General features: G+C 56.0%; 1 protein-coding gene across 1 annotated transcript; it reads left to right on the forward strand.

Moving 5' to 3' along the window:
* The first annotated feature begins 426 nt into the window (after positions 1–426).
* AMH (anti-Mullerian hormone) lies at positions 427–12,438 on the forward strand. The gene is made up of 5 exons (XM_067554348.1): positions 427–1,125; positions 6,273–6,451; positions 9,691–9,814; positions 10,188–10,368; positions 11,388–12,438. Exons 1-5 carry the CDS (start codon positions 492–494, stop codon positions 12,316–12,318), a joined length of 2,049 nt encoding a protein of 682 aa, XP_067410449.1. The 5' UTR covers positions 427–491; the 3' UTR covers positions 12,319–12,438.
* Positions 12,439–14,110: the final 1,672 nt, after the last annotated feature.

Consider the following 14,110-nt stretch of genomic DNA (forward strand, 5'->3'; position numbering starts at 1 on the left):
TTCCCACTAGAGAGAGCTGATCAGTCTCTAAACTTACCTCTGCTGAATTTCTTCCCATTACCCCTGCGTGCACCCATTCTTTCCAATCTAACCAATTCCGCCCCCTGGATAGTTCAGCCCCTAAGAGAAATGTCTGCCAATCCCAGTGAAGATTCAAGTACAGACAGGTTCTCCCCCCCCCCCCCCTTCTTTAAAAACATCTTAAGTCAAGGACAAGCATCCCTACAAATAAGGTAAACAGCTTTAATTTTATAACATTTCCAAGCACTGGATGCAAAGCCAAAAATAGAACAGAAAAACTCCTTTGAATCGGCCCTCCCTCCTTTATAGCACATTGGCCTCTGAATTTTTCTCAAGGGAGGTGTGTTGTGTGTTGTCAACTCAAGGTCACTTTGTTTTAAAGGGAGATGCAGTCCTCCCCTTACATAAGTTTCAAAGGATGCACTCGAGCAATTCTAGTCTGTGAGTTTGGAACTGCTCGGAGCTGGAACATGAGGCCCGTGCTTGGAATGGCTTTGCAGTGCCTGCTGCTGCTGCTCCCATCTACTGCTCTGCCGAGAAAAGGAGGTGTTGGGGAAGGAGTCTCACCTGCAGAAGAACTGAAAATAACCTTTCCAAAGGAGTTGGGACTTGGAGAAGAGCAGAGAGAAAAGGAAGATGAGAGTATATATGAAGGACCAGATCCCAACTTCATGGCATCGAAGTCCAAGGCCACAGCCGCTACTCATCTCATCTTAAAGCGTGACAGCCCAGGAGATGATTCCAATGGAGCAAAATGCCAGCAGCTCATCCCTGAGGAGGTAGAAGCTTTCCCAGATCTAGGGTCAGATTCCAGCTTCCACGCTTGGCCCATGGATGGGCTAGAAGGGCCAGTGTGCACAGTGAAAATGGACAGGAGGAACAGCTTGGGCCAGAGTCAGTTGGAAGTTGTGGGTGTCCTTACCAGCTACGAAAGTGATTTCCTCCAGGTGGTGAGACATTCCAGCTGGGATGAAGGCCACCTGGAGACCTTTGGGATCTGTCCTACTGGGGGGGGACATGCTGCTCTCCTGTCTCTGAAACACATCCAGGCTCACTTGGCTGACCCAGGGGAGAACAGGTTCCTTGTGCTGCATCTTGAGGAAGGTATGTGTTTTGTTAAATCCTAGAAAGAGTTAGCTAAGAGAATCCTGAACTGGCTGGGGTTGAGAGCAGCTCAGATACCATGCTGATAAGTGTGGTATTAAAAACCTACCAAGCAAATATTGCTTTGCACACCAAAGACAGATGTTAGTAGAAAATGAAATGGGAGGGACGGGGAGTCCCTCTCTGAGAGTAGAAATTACCTAATCAGTATAATTAACTTCCCATTTGTCTGTAAGGTAACCACAGTTCCGATGGTGGTGATCACCCCAAGTGTGGTTGCCTGTCCTCATCCATCCCTAACAGTCTCCCATCTGCTGATGTGACTTCCAGCACTGCTGGGTTAATGGACTCCACCACTGCCCTCTTCCTCTTGACAGGAAGTCTTGCTTGCCTCCTGGCCCTGAAGGGCCATCTCACTCGTTCTTCCAATATTTACGGTGAAATCTAAAGGCTAAATTTAGACAATGTTCTCTTTTTGGAAAAGAGAGGGGCGAGAGAGGCTGTGTTCCGAAAGGTAAAGGGATAACAATGTTCTTGCACGTTCCTAGCAGTGACCCAGTTCAGAGGAGCTCTTTATACCCCAGTGGGGGGTGCGGCATAAAATCCTCGAGAGAGCCGATTGCTGAGAACAGTACGCTCTTGTTCTTTCCCCAGTAGTGCCCATCTCCTGTGTAATGTCTCCAATCCCATTCTTGGCAGCAAGGGCTGAGATATGCTTCACAGTGAGTTTGCCTGTGTGGAAACCGTGCAGTCCCTCCTGGGCAGTAGATAGCATGAGGACTCTTATGCAGGCAAATGTGAACGGATCTGTCCAGGTGTAGCCGCCTCTCACGCTTACTCTGGGGTGTGAGGGAGGAAAGGGCAACATTGACTCTCCTAAATCAGTGGTGTTCTGTCTTTGGCCCTGTTCACACTGGGAACCATGTCCTGTGTCTGAGGGATCTCTTACCAGCAGCGTTCTAGCATGGGCAGGGTTTTGACCTGGCTGAGAACTATGCTAGCCAAACCGGGTTCACCTTCCCACCCCCATACACCCAGCCAACAGCATATTTAAATATATATGAGAGAGAGAGAGATCGTTTGTTCGTTCGTTCTCAACTTTTCTAAAAGCAATGTGTTTGAGGCAGGAGTCACTAGAATTCTTTGGTCTTTGTAATGCAGGTGATCAGATTAGATGGCCATAATGGTCCCTTCTGGTTTTGAAATGGGTTTAGTCATACGCAGCTGCAATGTCAGTGTTCCCTCGCTTTGCTTCGCCCCTGAGCCAGAGGGCTCATTTCCAGGGAATTCAGTCTCCAAGGTGTGTCCAAGCTTTTGGCCTGTCTGCTGAGCCTCCTTGTGCAATGGTGGCCAGCTGAGGATTTGAACCAGCCATATAGAGCTGAATAGTGCTGTCCCTGGTCAGCGGTGCCCCGATCTACCCAGTTCATCCTGAAGCATGGCTCTGTATTACTGTTCTCAGACTAAAAAAAAATCTAGGGCGTACTTGGTGAGGGAAACCATACTATAACACTGCTCCCAGGACAGTTGTTTGAATGTGTGTGGCTCTGAATAATCCAAGTTAGTTCAGGACTTGGGAAAGCATCCCAGGGCCTGCGAAACAACAGGTAGCTTTTGTCGTTAACTATTTTTTGTATTTTTTAAATGAAAACAAATTTGCCCCTCAATTTAGCGAAATTGTGTCCCCTAAGCATTCAACCATGTTTTGCTGCATTATCACTTGCATTTGCTACTAGTCACTTTACTTAAGTAATGCACAGTGTTAAGTTCTTCAAAACCAAGTTTACGGAGGCTGTGTGGTTTACTGGGTTGAACAGAGGCCTGGGAGGCAGAACTGGTTCAATTTAATCTTGGCTCTGATGCCTTTTCTAATGTGCTGATCTCTCCAGGATCTCCACACCCAACACACGGTAGCCGAGCTCCTGGCTGGACTCCGTGGCACAAGTCACTTAGCCCACATTGGGTACCCATCAGCTGAGGCACCCCAAGTCAGTGGCTTGAATGTTTTTGGTCTTAAGCGCTTTGTGACTCAGTTTCCACAGCTATAAAATGGGAACGTACTACAGAATAGTCACCTGCTCCTCAGATCTCTGGTGAGCACAAATGTCTTTCCAGGGTTTTGAAGGTGTAAAAGATGTGAGGAGGATCTCTTGATGGACCACTGCTTAGTGGCTACAGCAGAGATCTAGCTGTCCGTAGTTCTGGATTCTATTCCTGACTTTGCCGTTCATTTGCTATTTATTATTTGTATTGTAGTAGCTCCTGGGAGCTTCAGTCATGGACATTGGACCCCCACCCTTGTGCTAGGTGCTGTAAAAAACACAAAACAGAGGGTTTATGCCCTACAGTGCTTTGAACTTGGGCGAGTCGAATCCCCGCCCTGTGCCTCAGTTTCCCCATTTGTAAAATGGGGATAATTCTACCTCCCTCACAGGGGGAGAGGGGTGGTTTGCTCTGAGTGAAAAATCCCAGTTTAGATGACTTGCTGTGCAGCAGCCATGACAGTGACACAGCATCCTGCCCGTTGACTCTGCAGGATCTGTGCCTGGCTTGGACATCCGCCTTGTTCTGCGCTGATAGAGACAGAGAAAGGAAGTCCTTTGTGCTCTCTTGCTTAATCAGCCATCAGCCCCTTTGCCAGTGCTCTGAAGGCTTGCTCTCCTGGGCCAATGTGGGTCCTTCTTCCCTCGTACTTTGCCTTCAGATTCTTGGGAGCATCATTTCTCTCTCTCCTGTTCAAGTGAACTCTGTGCAGATTGACAGCCTGGCACATCCACTGTGCAAGCAGCAGTCATGTAACGTTCCCTACATACCACCCCTGCCAATCCACCTAAGCCCTGTGCAGAGGGCCTATGGGCAGGAGCTGTCTTCATGGCCCAGCCAATCCTTCCATTGCCTCCTAAGGTGGTTAGCAAAAGACAGTGGAGGATTTCACAGGGTGGCCACCTGTGCCCTAGACCCTACAATGAGGTCATCAACTAACACAAACAGTTGGTAGATAACTTACAGATGCTGACATCCCTGCCTGGCCCTGTGTTTGGGCAGGGAAGGGCTACATAGCCCATTTCCTGTCATCGATCCAAACCTTTCCATGCAGCTCCGCTGAAGCAATGTCTTGACCTTAGCTGCCAATGTTACATGCTCAGCATGCTGTGGTGCTGTCAGACGCTCTGGGAGCCATGCAGTCTCTAATCAGAGCAACTCATGTTTTGCCATCCCAGTAATTAGGGTTCTGAGCAGCAAAACTGTCCATCATTCAGCTGCACCCATCCATGGATTTCAAATCACTTCACAAGGCGGATCCTCCCCTCTTTACAGGTGGGGAAATTGCAGTACAGAGTGGGGACGTGACTTGTCCAAGGGCATTGAGTCAGTGCAGCGGTGAGGGTAGAAGCCAGGAATTCTGAATCCTAGCCCTCTTGTTGGTCCACCAGACAACACTCGTATCCCTGGGTCAGTGAAACCCTCCAGTCTGCCTGGAACCTCTTTCAGCCTCCTTGATTAAGGTCCACATATGGGTGTGTGCTACTCATCTCTTCCCAGTGGGAATCTGCCCTGGGAAGATATGAGCTCTTTGGATTTGTTGAACTGCTAGAAGCTGAGACTGAGTGACAGGGAATAGATCACTTGATAAATTGCCCTGTTCTCTTAACTCCCTCTGAAGCACCTGGCAGCAGCACCGTCGGAAGACAGGATACTGGGCTAGATGGACCATTGCTCTGACCCAGAAGGACCGTTCTGATGTGGGTGTCACCCCTCCCACTCCAAACTCCAGCTCTCTGGGCCCTGCTTCTGAACAGGCGGCAGCTTCTGATTCAGCATTTTGCCAGGACTCTGTTAGGATGAGCAATTCACCTTGCTCTGGGCCTTGGAGATCTTTGAATGACTTCCCCATTACCGCCTCCCCCTGCTTTGTAGGAACTTCCTAAGTAAATAAATCAGTGGGGGGCCCCAGAGGAATCAATGGTAGGACCTCATGCTCCTCTAAGAACAGCTTGTTACCGGAATAGCTTCTGCCAGAGAATGCATTTGTGATGTCCTCCAAGTGCCTTATCCCGTCTCCTTGAAAAGCATCCTGCTGTGACAGATTTCAGGAGGCCACACACATGCACGCTTACCCCGGCTGCTGCTGTGGGTGCCGAGAACCATCTCTGGAGGGACACCAGAGGTCACACAGCAGGAGTGAAAGCCTGGGGAAAAGAAACTAGACAGATCAGAGCTGGAAAAGGGGGAAGGTTTCAGAGGTGTAATGAACTGGGTGGGGACGGAGTGCGACAATCCTCTGCCCTCTACTGGCTGGAATCAGAACTGCGGAGTGTTCTAGGCCCTAAATAATGCCAAAAGCCATTTCTCTTTTGTGTTAAGTGGCAGTCTGGGCTTGTGAAGCAGGAGGATCTGGATTCTGTCCTCAGTGTGACTGAGAAGTTCAGCCTGGACATCGCGTACAGCACAGTGACAGCCCTGACGTGCTCATGGGAGGGCATCCCCCTGAGCCCAGAGACGCGGAAAGGCCAGGGAACTGGCAGGAAGCGGGCAATGCGTAGAAATAGCTGGGGTTTGCTAAAATGGTGCCTGGCCTGATCTTGGCTTGGAACAGGAGCAGGAAGCAAAACTTTCCTGAAATTCCATGCTGTGGGCGGGGCAGCAGAAACAAGAACCTTCTAATGCCACCAGCAGCAAGCCTGAGTGCGTCCAGCATGACAAGGGGTGGGGCAGATCCCTTTGGCAGCTCGGCTCGGAGTGACTGAAACCTAAGGAGCCTAGGAACTGCCAGTTCAGACCAGGGCTCCGTCTAGCTCATTATCCTGGCTTCTGCAGTGGCCAGTACGAGCTGCTTCTGAGGAAGGTGCAATAATCCCGGCAATGGGTGATGACAGAATAACCTGCCTCTAGGGGAAATTTCTTCCTAATCCCTGGCAGTTAATAATTGGTTTGTGCCCTGCAACAGGAAGGTTTGTAACTCGTGTGGTTTTCTTTTCTAGCTAGTGCCACTGTGTATCATGGTCTGATACTTTTTTTGGTGATCCTTGAAACGCTTGGCCTCTGATATCTTGTGTCCAGGAGTTCCACAGGTTAGCTGCATGTTAAAGGAGGATTTCCATTTACCAGCAAGAGTGTCATTCTGTGTGTTGGTCTTTCTCTGGCAGTGAAGTGGGATGCTGAGACAAAGCTCAGGTTTAAGCTGCCTTTTCAAGAGGACGTTGGGCGGTCGCTTGGAAAGCTCCAGGTTGCCTTGCTGGTGTTTTATCCTGGAAGCAGGGAAAGGAAGGGCAGCAAAGGAAGAGAGAAGCTCCTGGCCTCAGGAGATGGGCTGCACCCGAAGCAGGTAAGCAGTTGCCCAGTTCTTGCTTTCTTCCTCTGTGCCCCACTGCTATCTGCAGAGCAGGCACAGCTGAGTTGCTGCAGAGCACGCTCCCCCCACCAACATGTCTTGTGCTAGGCCACTAACGGCTCAGGCTCCATGGCCCAGTCAATCCTTGGCCCCTCTGCTGTTAGCAAGGAGGCCAAGTAGCACCTGCTGTGAAGGATTTTTTTGCAGCACACCCCACACACTAGGAGCTAGATTGGCACCTGGCACAGGCTACCAACCAAATAAACCCATCGCTTTAGTTGGCATAGATCCCCTTGCTGCACTGTAACTATTTTTTTTATTTTGTGCCATGATCCTGAGCCCCAGCCCTCCCCCATCACCTCCATGGATTCTCTTCTGAGCATCCCTGATATAGCAGGTGGAGATTCAAAGTGTCCCTGGCATTCCTGTAGGTGGTGCTCTTATCCCATCATCCAACCTGAGTCCTGCGGGAAAGACAAAGGGGACGGGGGTCTCTGTGTGCAGCCAGAACCTCCTGTGATCCTGGGCGAGGAAGGCAGACAGCTCCCAGCTTCCATTGTGTCGCGCGCTATCAATTCATCACCCAGACAAACGACAGCACCACCGAGCCCCAAGCCCTCTAGCACTGGTATACCAGGCTGTACCCAGCAAGAGAGAAGCAGGGGTAACCCCTGGAAGGGTAGCTCCCTGGCTGAGGCATCCCATGTAACCAGGCAGCAGGGGCAGATGCACAAACCCTGCTTGCCTGCCACTCAGCTGTTCTCTCTGCTCCTATAGGAATCCACTGATAAAATGCATCAAGTTGTGTGAGCTTTGAGTGGGGACGACTGTACAAACGGCCCCGTAGGGATCTGTGTTTGTTGGCTGTTGGGGATTCCAGCTCATATGTGCTCACTTCACATGGGGCTGGTAGTGTCATTTAACGGTGGGTCATCTGCGCCTTGAGATCTCAGTGCATGAGCTGAAGGACCAACTCTACTGGCACAGAGAGGCTGTAGCAAACTCGTAAAGGTCTATACGTGCTGTCCCCACTAGTGGGAGACAAAGAGCCACGTCGTTAGCCAGCCTTACACCTGCAGGCTCTAGCTGGGCCCTGAGTACTGGACCAGAGCACCAGACTCTAGAGCTAAAAGTGGCTGTGTAGACGTTTGGACTCTGAGCCCCGGTCCGTAGAGCTGGGCTCTGAGCCCCGGTCCGTAGAGCTGGGCTCTGACTTGCTGCCGCAGGCTGCCATTTGCAGTGCAGATGTACTCCGAGCCTCACGAATGACTCTCCCTTTCCCGTCTCACACCTGGCTCATCAGCTGTGAGAAGAGCCTGCGGGCCAGATTCTGCCCTTGGAGACAAGGAGATGGAACAGGAGAAAGCCCAGGCTAAATTTGGCCATGCCAGGGGAACCTAGAGAACAGCTCCAAGGACGATGCACAAGAAGGACTAAACTCCAGCACCTCTCCTGGCGCTGGGCTGGTCTTACAGCGCTAATGGGAACAGACTGGGTGGATCGGGCTCTGATACGTACAGGGAGAAGGGCTGTTGAATGAGGTCGTGCCGTTTTAACTGTCATTTTTCAGAGCCGACGTGCCCACGAAGGGCCAGATTTCCCAGAGCTCAGCTGCCATGTGGGCACTAAAATAAGCAGCCAGATTTCTCAAGTGCACGGTTCTGCTGCAGGAGAAAGGCGGGATTTGGGGCAGCGCCCCCTGCAGACACACCTTTGCCATCTCACTTATTTGCAGGAACCATCCACGTAAATATGAAAACCTCTTAAAACCGCTCACCTCAGCGCCTTCTCTCTCTGCACGTCTGGGATTTGCTTATGTCGCTGACACAAACGAGGCCGTGCATCTGTCACGGCTGATCCCGCTACAGTAGACTGAGCCTCATGCAGCTGCTGGGTTTCAGCTCGCAGGGGGAGTTTACAGCCAGTGGGGTAGATCCTCTTTGCACAAGTGAACTGAGCATGTTTGAGCCTGAACCACTGAGAGGAAAGAAACAGAGGCGGCTCAGGGCGTTCTCACGGTGTCCAGCCAAACCCCGCAGCCTTTCTCTGGCAAGGCTACCTCTGGCAGTAGGATTTCCCCTGTGTTGGGGAAGGAGGGTGTGCGATGGCCTGCCCCTGTCAGAGGCAAGGGCAAAGCTCCTGTTGCCTTCAGTGGGGTAGTAAGAAACCTGTGCTGCACAATGGCGGCATACCAGGCACGTAGCTGTGAGTACGCACGCTTGAGACACACTCTGCGCACCCTGGGCCAGCTGGTCAGGCCCCTCCCGTGTTGAGCTGCCCAAGGATGGAGGAGGCAGCTGCTCCCCCTCGGGTTTGTGGCCCAGTCGGCTGCACAGGGAGAATCCCTTGCAGGTTGGAAGCTCCTCGTTTCTTTAAATCTGGATTTTCGACAGAGCCCCAAGCCCCGTGTGGGCTCTGCTCAGTGCTGCCGGAACAGCTGGCTGGCGGTGGGGAGCATCCCTCTGACCTGACGGCCCTGGGGTGAAATCGTCTCAGGTCAGCAGGGATTAGAAAACTCACCAGCTCCTTGTTTCAGTCACAGCAAAAGGGCCAAGGGCTGAGCGGGCCGTGGGCACTAAGCTCCACTGGCCGTCGGAGAAGGAGGGCCCGGGGGAAGCGCAGGAAATGACACTGCCAGGCCCGGGGGAAGCGCAGGGAAGGACGCTGCCACGCCCATTTTGCTCATCGCCTCCTGGATTCATTTGTGATCCGCCGCTACAGACTCTGGCGCTTCCCTTTTCCAGCATTTCCTAGTGCTGAAGAGATGGACTCTCCCCCATGCCCCCCGCCCCTTTCTGCCCTGCCCTGGCCCCTCTGGCCCTGGGAACAGCCATCAGCTGTGCTGATCGGCCCTTCACATCTGCACTGTTAGGGGCTGGGCTCCTGGCCAGGAGCGGGTTGTAATGCTGCCCTCTGCATGTCCGATTCCTGCAGGAGATGGACAGAGCCGCCTTTGTAGCCAGCAACGCGTCTGGTGTGCAGGCGGCGGGAGCCAGACCAGACTCCACCGTGCCCCTCCTGTTCCCCAACAGTCAGTCACCTTGATTTAAAGGTTCATTCCTTCATGCTCAGCTGCCTCTGCAGACACGCTCCTGTTTGTCCCGCCTGTATGGGGTGAGCCAGGCAGGGACGGGTTCGTGTGCAAAGGGTCTTCCCCGTCGCCCCCCTCCCGCTGCTGTCCCCTGTCTCACCCTCACTCGGGCTGGGCTCCCGGCTCTCTGCTCTCTCTGCAGGCTTTCTGCCTCTTCAGGGACACCCGCTACCTGCTGCTCGGGGCCTCGGTGACGTCCGCCGTCCGGGCGCACAGGCAGCTCAGCTTTGATATTTCCTTGGCAATCAGGCGTCATGGCGATGGAGGTACGGCGGTTTGGGGGGGGGGGTGCTGCCCCAGACAGCTGTGAGCTCTCAGAGCAGCTCTTTGTAACGGGGTGGGGGGCCCGAAGCCCATTGGGGTCTTGAGTGCCCGTGGGGGGAGGCATGGTGGCCAAGGTAGCTCCTGCTGACTGGCCCCTGTCCACAAACACAGAGGGGTTCTTTGGGTCAGAAGTGCGGCCTAGGGGTTAGTGCAGGGCGTTGGCAGCCCGGACTCCTGGGTTCTATTCGTGGCTCTGCGTGACCTTTTGAAAACCCATCTGTACTGTGGGGACGAGGGCGGGCTCCAGGCCCTTAGTGGGAAGGGGCATCTTGCTGCTGCTTATCCCCCTTCCTCACCCTCTCCGATCCCTGCCAGGCTCCCTCCTGCCCCCCGCGGAGGCCCGGCAGCTGCTCTTTGGCACCGATGAGAAGCGTTTCACCCGTATGACCCCGGCCTTGCTCCTGCTGGCGAAGCTGCGATGCGAAGACGCCCTGTCCCCCTCTTCCTTCCTCCCCGTGGGCGGCGTGGTGGAGACGGCCCCTTACCCACAGCCCAGGTGCGTAGTGTTTCGGGACTTGAAACAAGAGGCGAGAGGGAGGGGGAGAAAGAGGGCGAGCACCCGCCCCCCCAGCCGGGGAGACTCCCGCTCACCTGCCGTCAGCTCGGAGCAGCGCAGCCTGCCCAAGCACCCCTGCTTTGCCCGTCAGGCCGCACGGGGGGCACTGAAAACCCCCAGATGACTGGGACGTCGACTCGTTTGCTGGCCCCGTGGGGTTAGAACCAAGCCAGGCTGAATAGCTGCCATGGGAGCAGTGCGGGCGCTGGGCATGGAGGGATCCTGTGAGCCGGGGGCATGGGGGGCGGCATCCTGGCAGGGCTGGTCTTTTCTGGGCTGTTCTCCGTGTCCAGGGCTCTGCGATGGGTTGGCTTCTTTGGGGGCAGCCCTGTCACATGCTGGGGCAAACGGGGGTGGGGGTGTTGCAGGGGCTGATGGCTGCGGGAGAAGCTGCTCACAGGTCTGAGTGCAGCATGTTCCCCCCCCCAGGGCTGTGTGAAATGAGTTGGGTGGGTCTCAGTCTTGTTCTTGGGAGACAGGCGCCCCCGTGGCAACCTCCCATTGGTGCTCCAGTGGGCAGGGCTGCAGCGCAGAGCCCAAGGGGAGGGTGAGCCCCGCAGAGGGTGCCGTGGGAGGGCCAGTGGGGGGCCAGGGTGGGAGGCTGGCATGGCTGCAGCTGTTCTATGGTTACAGCCCTCCCTGCTCCAGCGGCTGCCAGCGGGGCGCCGTTCGCCAGCACTAATCCCCCTCTGGGGCACGTAAGAAAGCCACATGGGCTCCGTTGTATGGGGATTCCTCTCCTGTACGGAGCCCACCGGGAGGCAGGAAGGGGCCGAGCCCTGATAACCTCATGCAACAGGAATTGGGTGGGCAGTGTCAGGCCCTGCAGTCAGGTGCCTTACCATTGTGTGTGGGGGGCTGGGCCCCATGGGGGAAGGGACCCAGAGGCCTGTGGTTGGGCCGTTACCCATCACAGGACGCATAAAGGCTCCTGTGTGACCCGCTCTGTGCCCCCCTAGCAGCTTGGCCCCGGATGGTCGAGTCGAGGAGCCGGCCTCTGACGCAGCCACCAGCCAGGCCAATGCTTCATCCCCCGCACCCGCCAGCCGCGATCAGTTCCTGGGCAGCCTGACCAGGTTCATCAGCAGGGTCCTGAGCCCCTCAGAGGAGCCGCCTGCCGCCTCCGGCCTCCACCACTGGCTGGACTTCAAGACAATGGAGACGCTGCCTCACCAGCTGCTCAACCTGTCCGAGGGGGCGGCCCTGGAGCGGCTGGTGCAGTCTGAAGAGCCCCTGGTGCTCCTGTTCCCCCAGGACAGCCAGGCCCTGTTGGAGCAACAGTTCGGGCACTGGCGGCTGGAAGGCAGCCTGCTGCAGCTGCTGCTGGAGAAGCTCCAGAACATCATCCAGGAGCTGAGGGAGATCCCAGCCTTTCAAGCCAACGCAGGCCTCTTCCAGCAGCTCCTGGCCTTCTGCTATTACCCCCTGGGCTTCCCCCTGGGGCCGGGCAGCCACGACCCCGCGGAGCTGCCTCAGGGGCCCAGGAAGCTGCGCACGTTGCTGCTTCTCAAAGCCCTGCAGACGGTGCGCGCCCACTGGCAGGAGAAGAGGAAGGTGTCACGGCAGAACCGCAGCGCTGGGCCCCGGGCCTACTGCCGGCTGCAGGAGCTGACGGTCGACCTCCGCTACGAGAAGGTCATCGTCCCCGAGAGATACATGGCCAAGAACTGCGAGGGCCCCTGCCAGTTGCCGCTCTCCACCCGCATCTCTGACTACTTCGCCCACACCGTGCTGCTGATGGAAATGCAGGAACGGGGCACGCCCCTGCGGCGCAGCCCCTGCTGCGTGCCGGTCAAGTACTCCGACAGGGAGTTCATCAGCATCAGCGAGGCGGGGATGCAGGTCAGGACCTTCCCCAACATGGTGGCGGAGGAGTGCGGCTGTCGGTAAAGGCGCCCGGCCTGTCCCGTCTCTCCCTGGCGTCCTTTGGCCTTCGGAGCTTGGAGGGAGGCGGCTGAGCTGAGGCCGTGGCCTGGGCTGCGGGTTTCACAGCTGTCTTTCCCCTGCGATCCTGGCTCGTTGTTTCACTCTGGCCCTGGTAGGTTTATGGGCCCATGGCGCTTCGGGAAGCTGATTGCAGGCCCAGGTGTCTCTGCCCCCCGGGACCGCAATGGCAGCAGAGCACAGGGGCAGCGCAAGTGGCGTGTGGCCGGAGCCCAGAGTGCAGCAACAGGTCAAGTCTGACCCCTCCAGCTTTACTAGACGTGGGCTGTGGAGGGGCCGTGACGGGCAGCAGAGACCCGGCCCCTTCCTGCCTGATTCTTGTATGTGCAGGTATTTATCCATAGCGTAGGGTTTTATTTCTCACCATTTAGTGCTGAGTGCGCTGGGGGCGTCCTGGGGGGAAATCTGTACTGGGGAGGGAGGAAGGGAGAGTCCAGCTTATCAGCACCCAGGGGATTGATGCAAGCATGCTAGCGCTACTGCTGGCTGCCATGGGCTAGCTCAGGCGCTGGACTTTGCACGCAGGCCACTCTGTCGTGGAAGCAGCGATTCCAATCCTGTGCCGAGAGAGGCAGCGTGAGGTGGGGGGTGCTGCAGGGCAGGTGCGAGGTGCATTGGCAGTGCTGGAGATCAGGCTGGCAGAGCAGGGGTGTGCTGCAGGCCAGCCCCGAGGGGCATGGCACTGCTATGGGGGAAGCTTGCCTGGCCTTTGGTTTGTGCTACGCCTGGTCTCTCACTTCAAGTGCAGATCGACTGCAGGGGCGTGGCAGGGGGGTGCCGTCTGCTCCAGGGGTCATGATGACCTCCTTTGGCAGGGGGCAGGAGGGCTGCAGGGGCAGCTAACTCAGCCCCCCACGGTGGGAGCACGCCGTGGCTCTGAGCAGCCGCCTCCTTGAGAGCGGCAGGAGAGAAGGGAAGATCCATTGCTCCCAAGGGCTCCGGGGGACCCTCCCACACACACACTTAGCACAGCTGGCTAATACCCACGCTGGCTGGTGGGCATGCCCCCTCCCCTGCTCAGCTGGCCGGGCCTCCAGACCAGCCAGTACTTTGCTGGGGTCTCAGCGAGCGAAGCTGAGCAGCAGCTCTCACAATCAACCCCCCCGGTGCAGAAACACGAGTGACCCGGGGGCTTGTACTGCTCCATGGCGGTGGGGATGGGGGCCGTGGTTACAGGCCTCTGCCACACACCTAGTGCTCTGCTGTTCCTATTTGCTGGCGGAGGGGCGGGGCGTGGTGCACCCCTTGCTATTCCAGGGCCGGGCCCCCTTGCAGCTCTGCGGATGGATCTCAGTCCCCTTCCCTTGCTGCACACCTGGCCATTCACAAAGCCCTGCCAGCGCCTCCAGGTCTGCCGTGCAGCACGCTTGGCTGTAGCAGTCGCGGATGAATCTTGCAGCATGTCACAGAGCGGTAACTCCAACCCAAGGCAGGACCCTGGTAACATCAGGGTAAAAATCCTGCTGCCTGAGCCCTGCTCTCATCATTGTGGTGCAAAAGGAGGGGAGATGGGGCGGGCAGGCAGGCTCTGCACTGGGAGTTTGCCGATGTGACCAATGATGCTTCGTGAGCTCACATGTCAGCCGGCTCAGCTGATGAGTCAGTGAATGCTGATGAGTAGGGGCTGCTGGGTTCTGGTCCAATCCGGAGGCCATTCTGCTGCTGCGGGGACTTGGTTCTGGGTTGGGTGTGTCCTCCTCAGGTGTGGGATGAGACACTTCTGTGTGGTCTGATGCTG

This window comes from Emydura macquarii, unplaced genomic scaffold, assembly GCF_026122565.2.
Source record: "Emydura macquarii macquarii isolate MOO-44397 ecotype Brisbane River unplaced genomic scaffold, CSIRO-AGI_Emac_v2 contig_306, whole genome shotgun sequence".
Lineage (NCBI taxonomy): Eukaryota > Metazoa > Chordata > Testudines > Chelidae > Emydura > Emydura macquarii.

Coding starts and splice junctions, on each gene's coding strand:
- AMH (XM_067554348.1), top strand. CDS start 492: ATGAGGCCCGTGCTTGGAATGGCTTTGCAGTGCCTGCTGCTGCTGCTC. Junction 1,126..6,272: donor TGTGCTGCATCTTGAGGAAG/GTATGTGTTTTG, acceptor TTTCTCTGGCAG/TGAAGTGGGATGCTGAGACA. Junction 10,369..11,387: donor GCCCCTTACCCACAGCCCAG/GTGCGTAGTGTT, acceptor GTGCCCCCCTAG/CAGCTTGGCCCCGGATGGTC.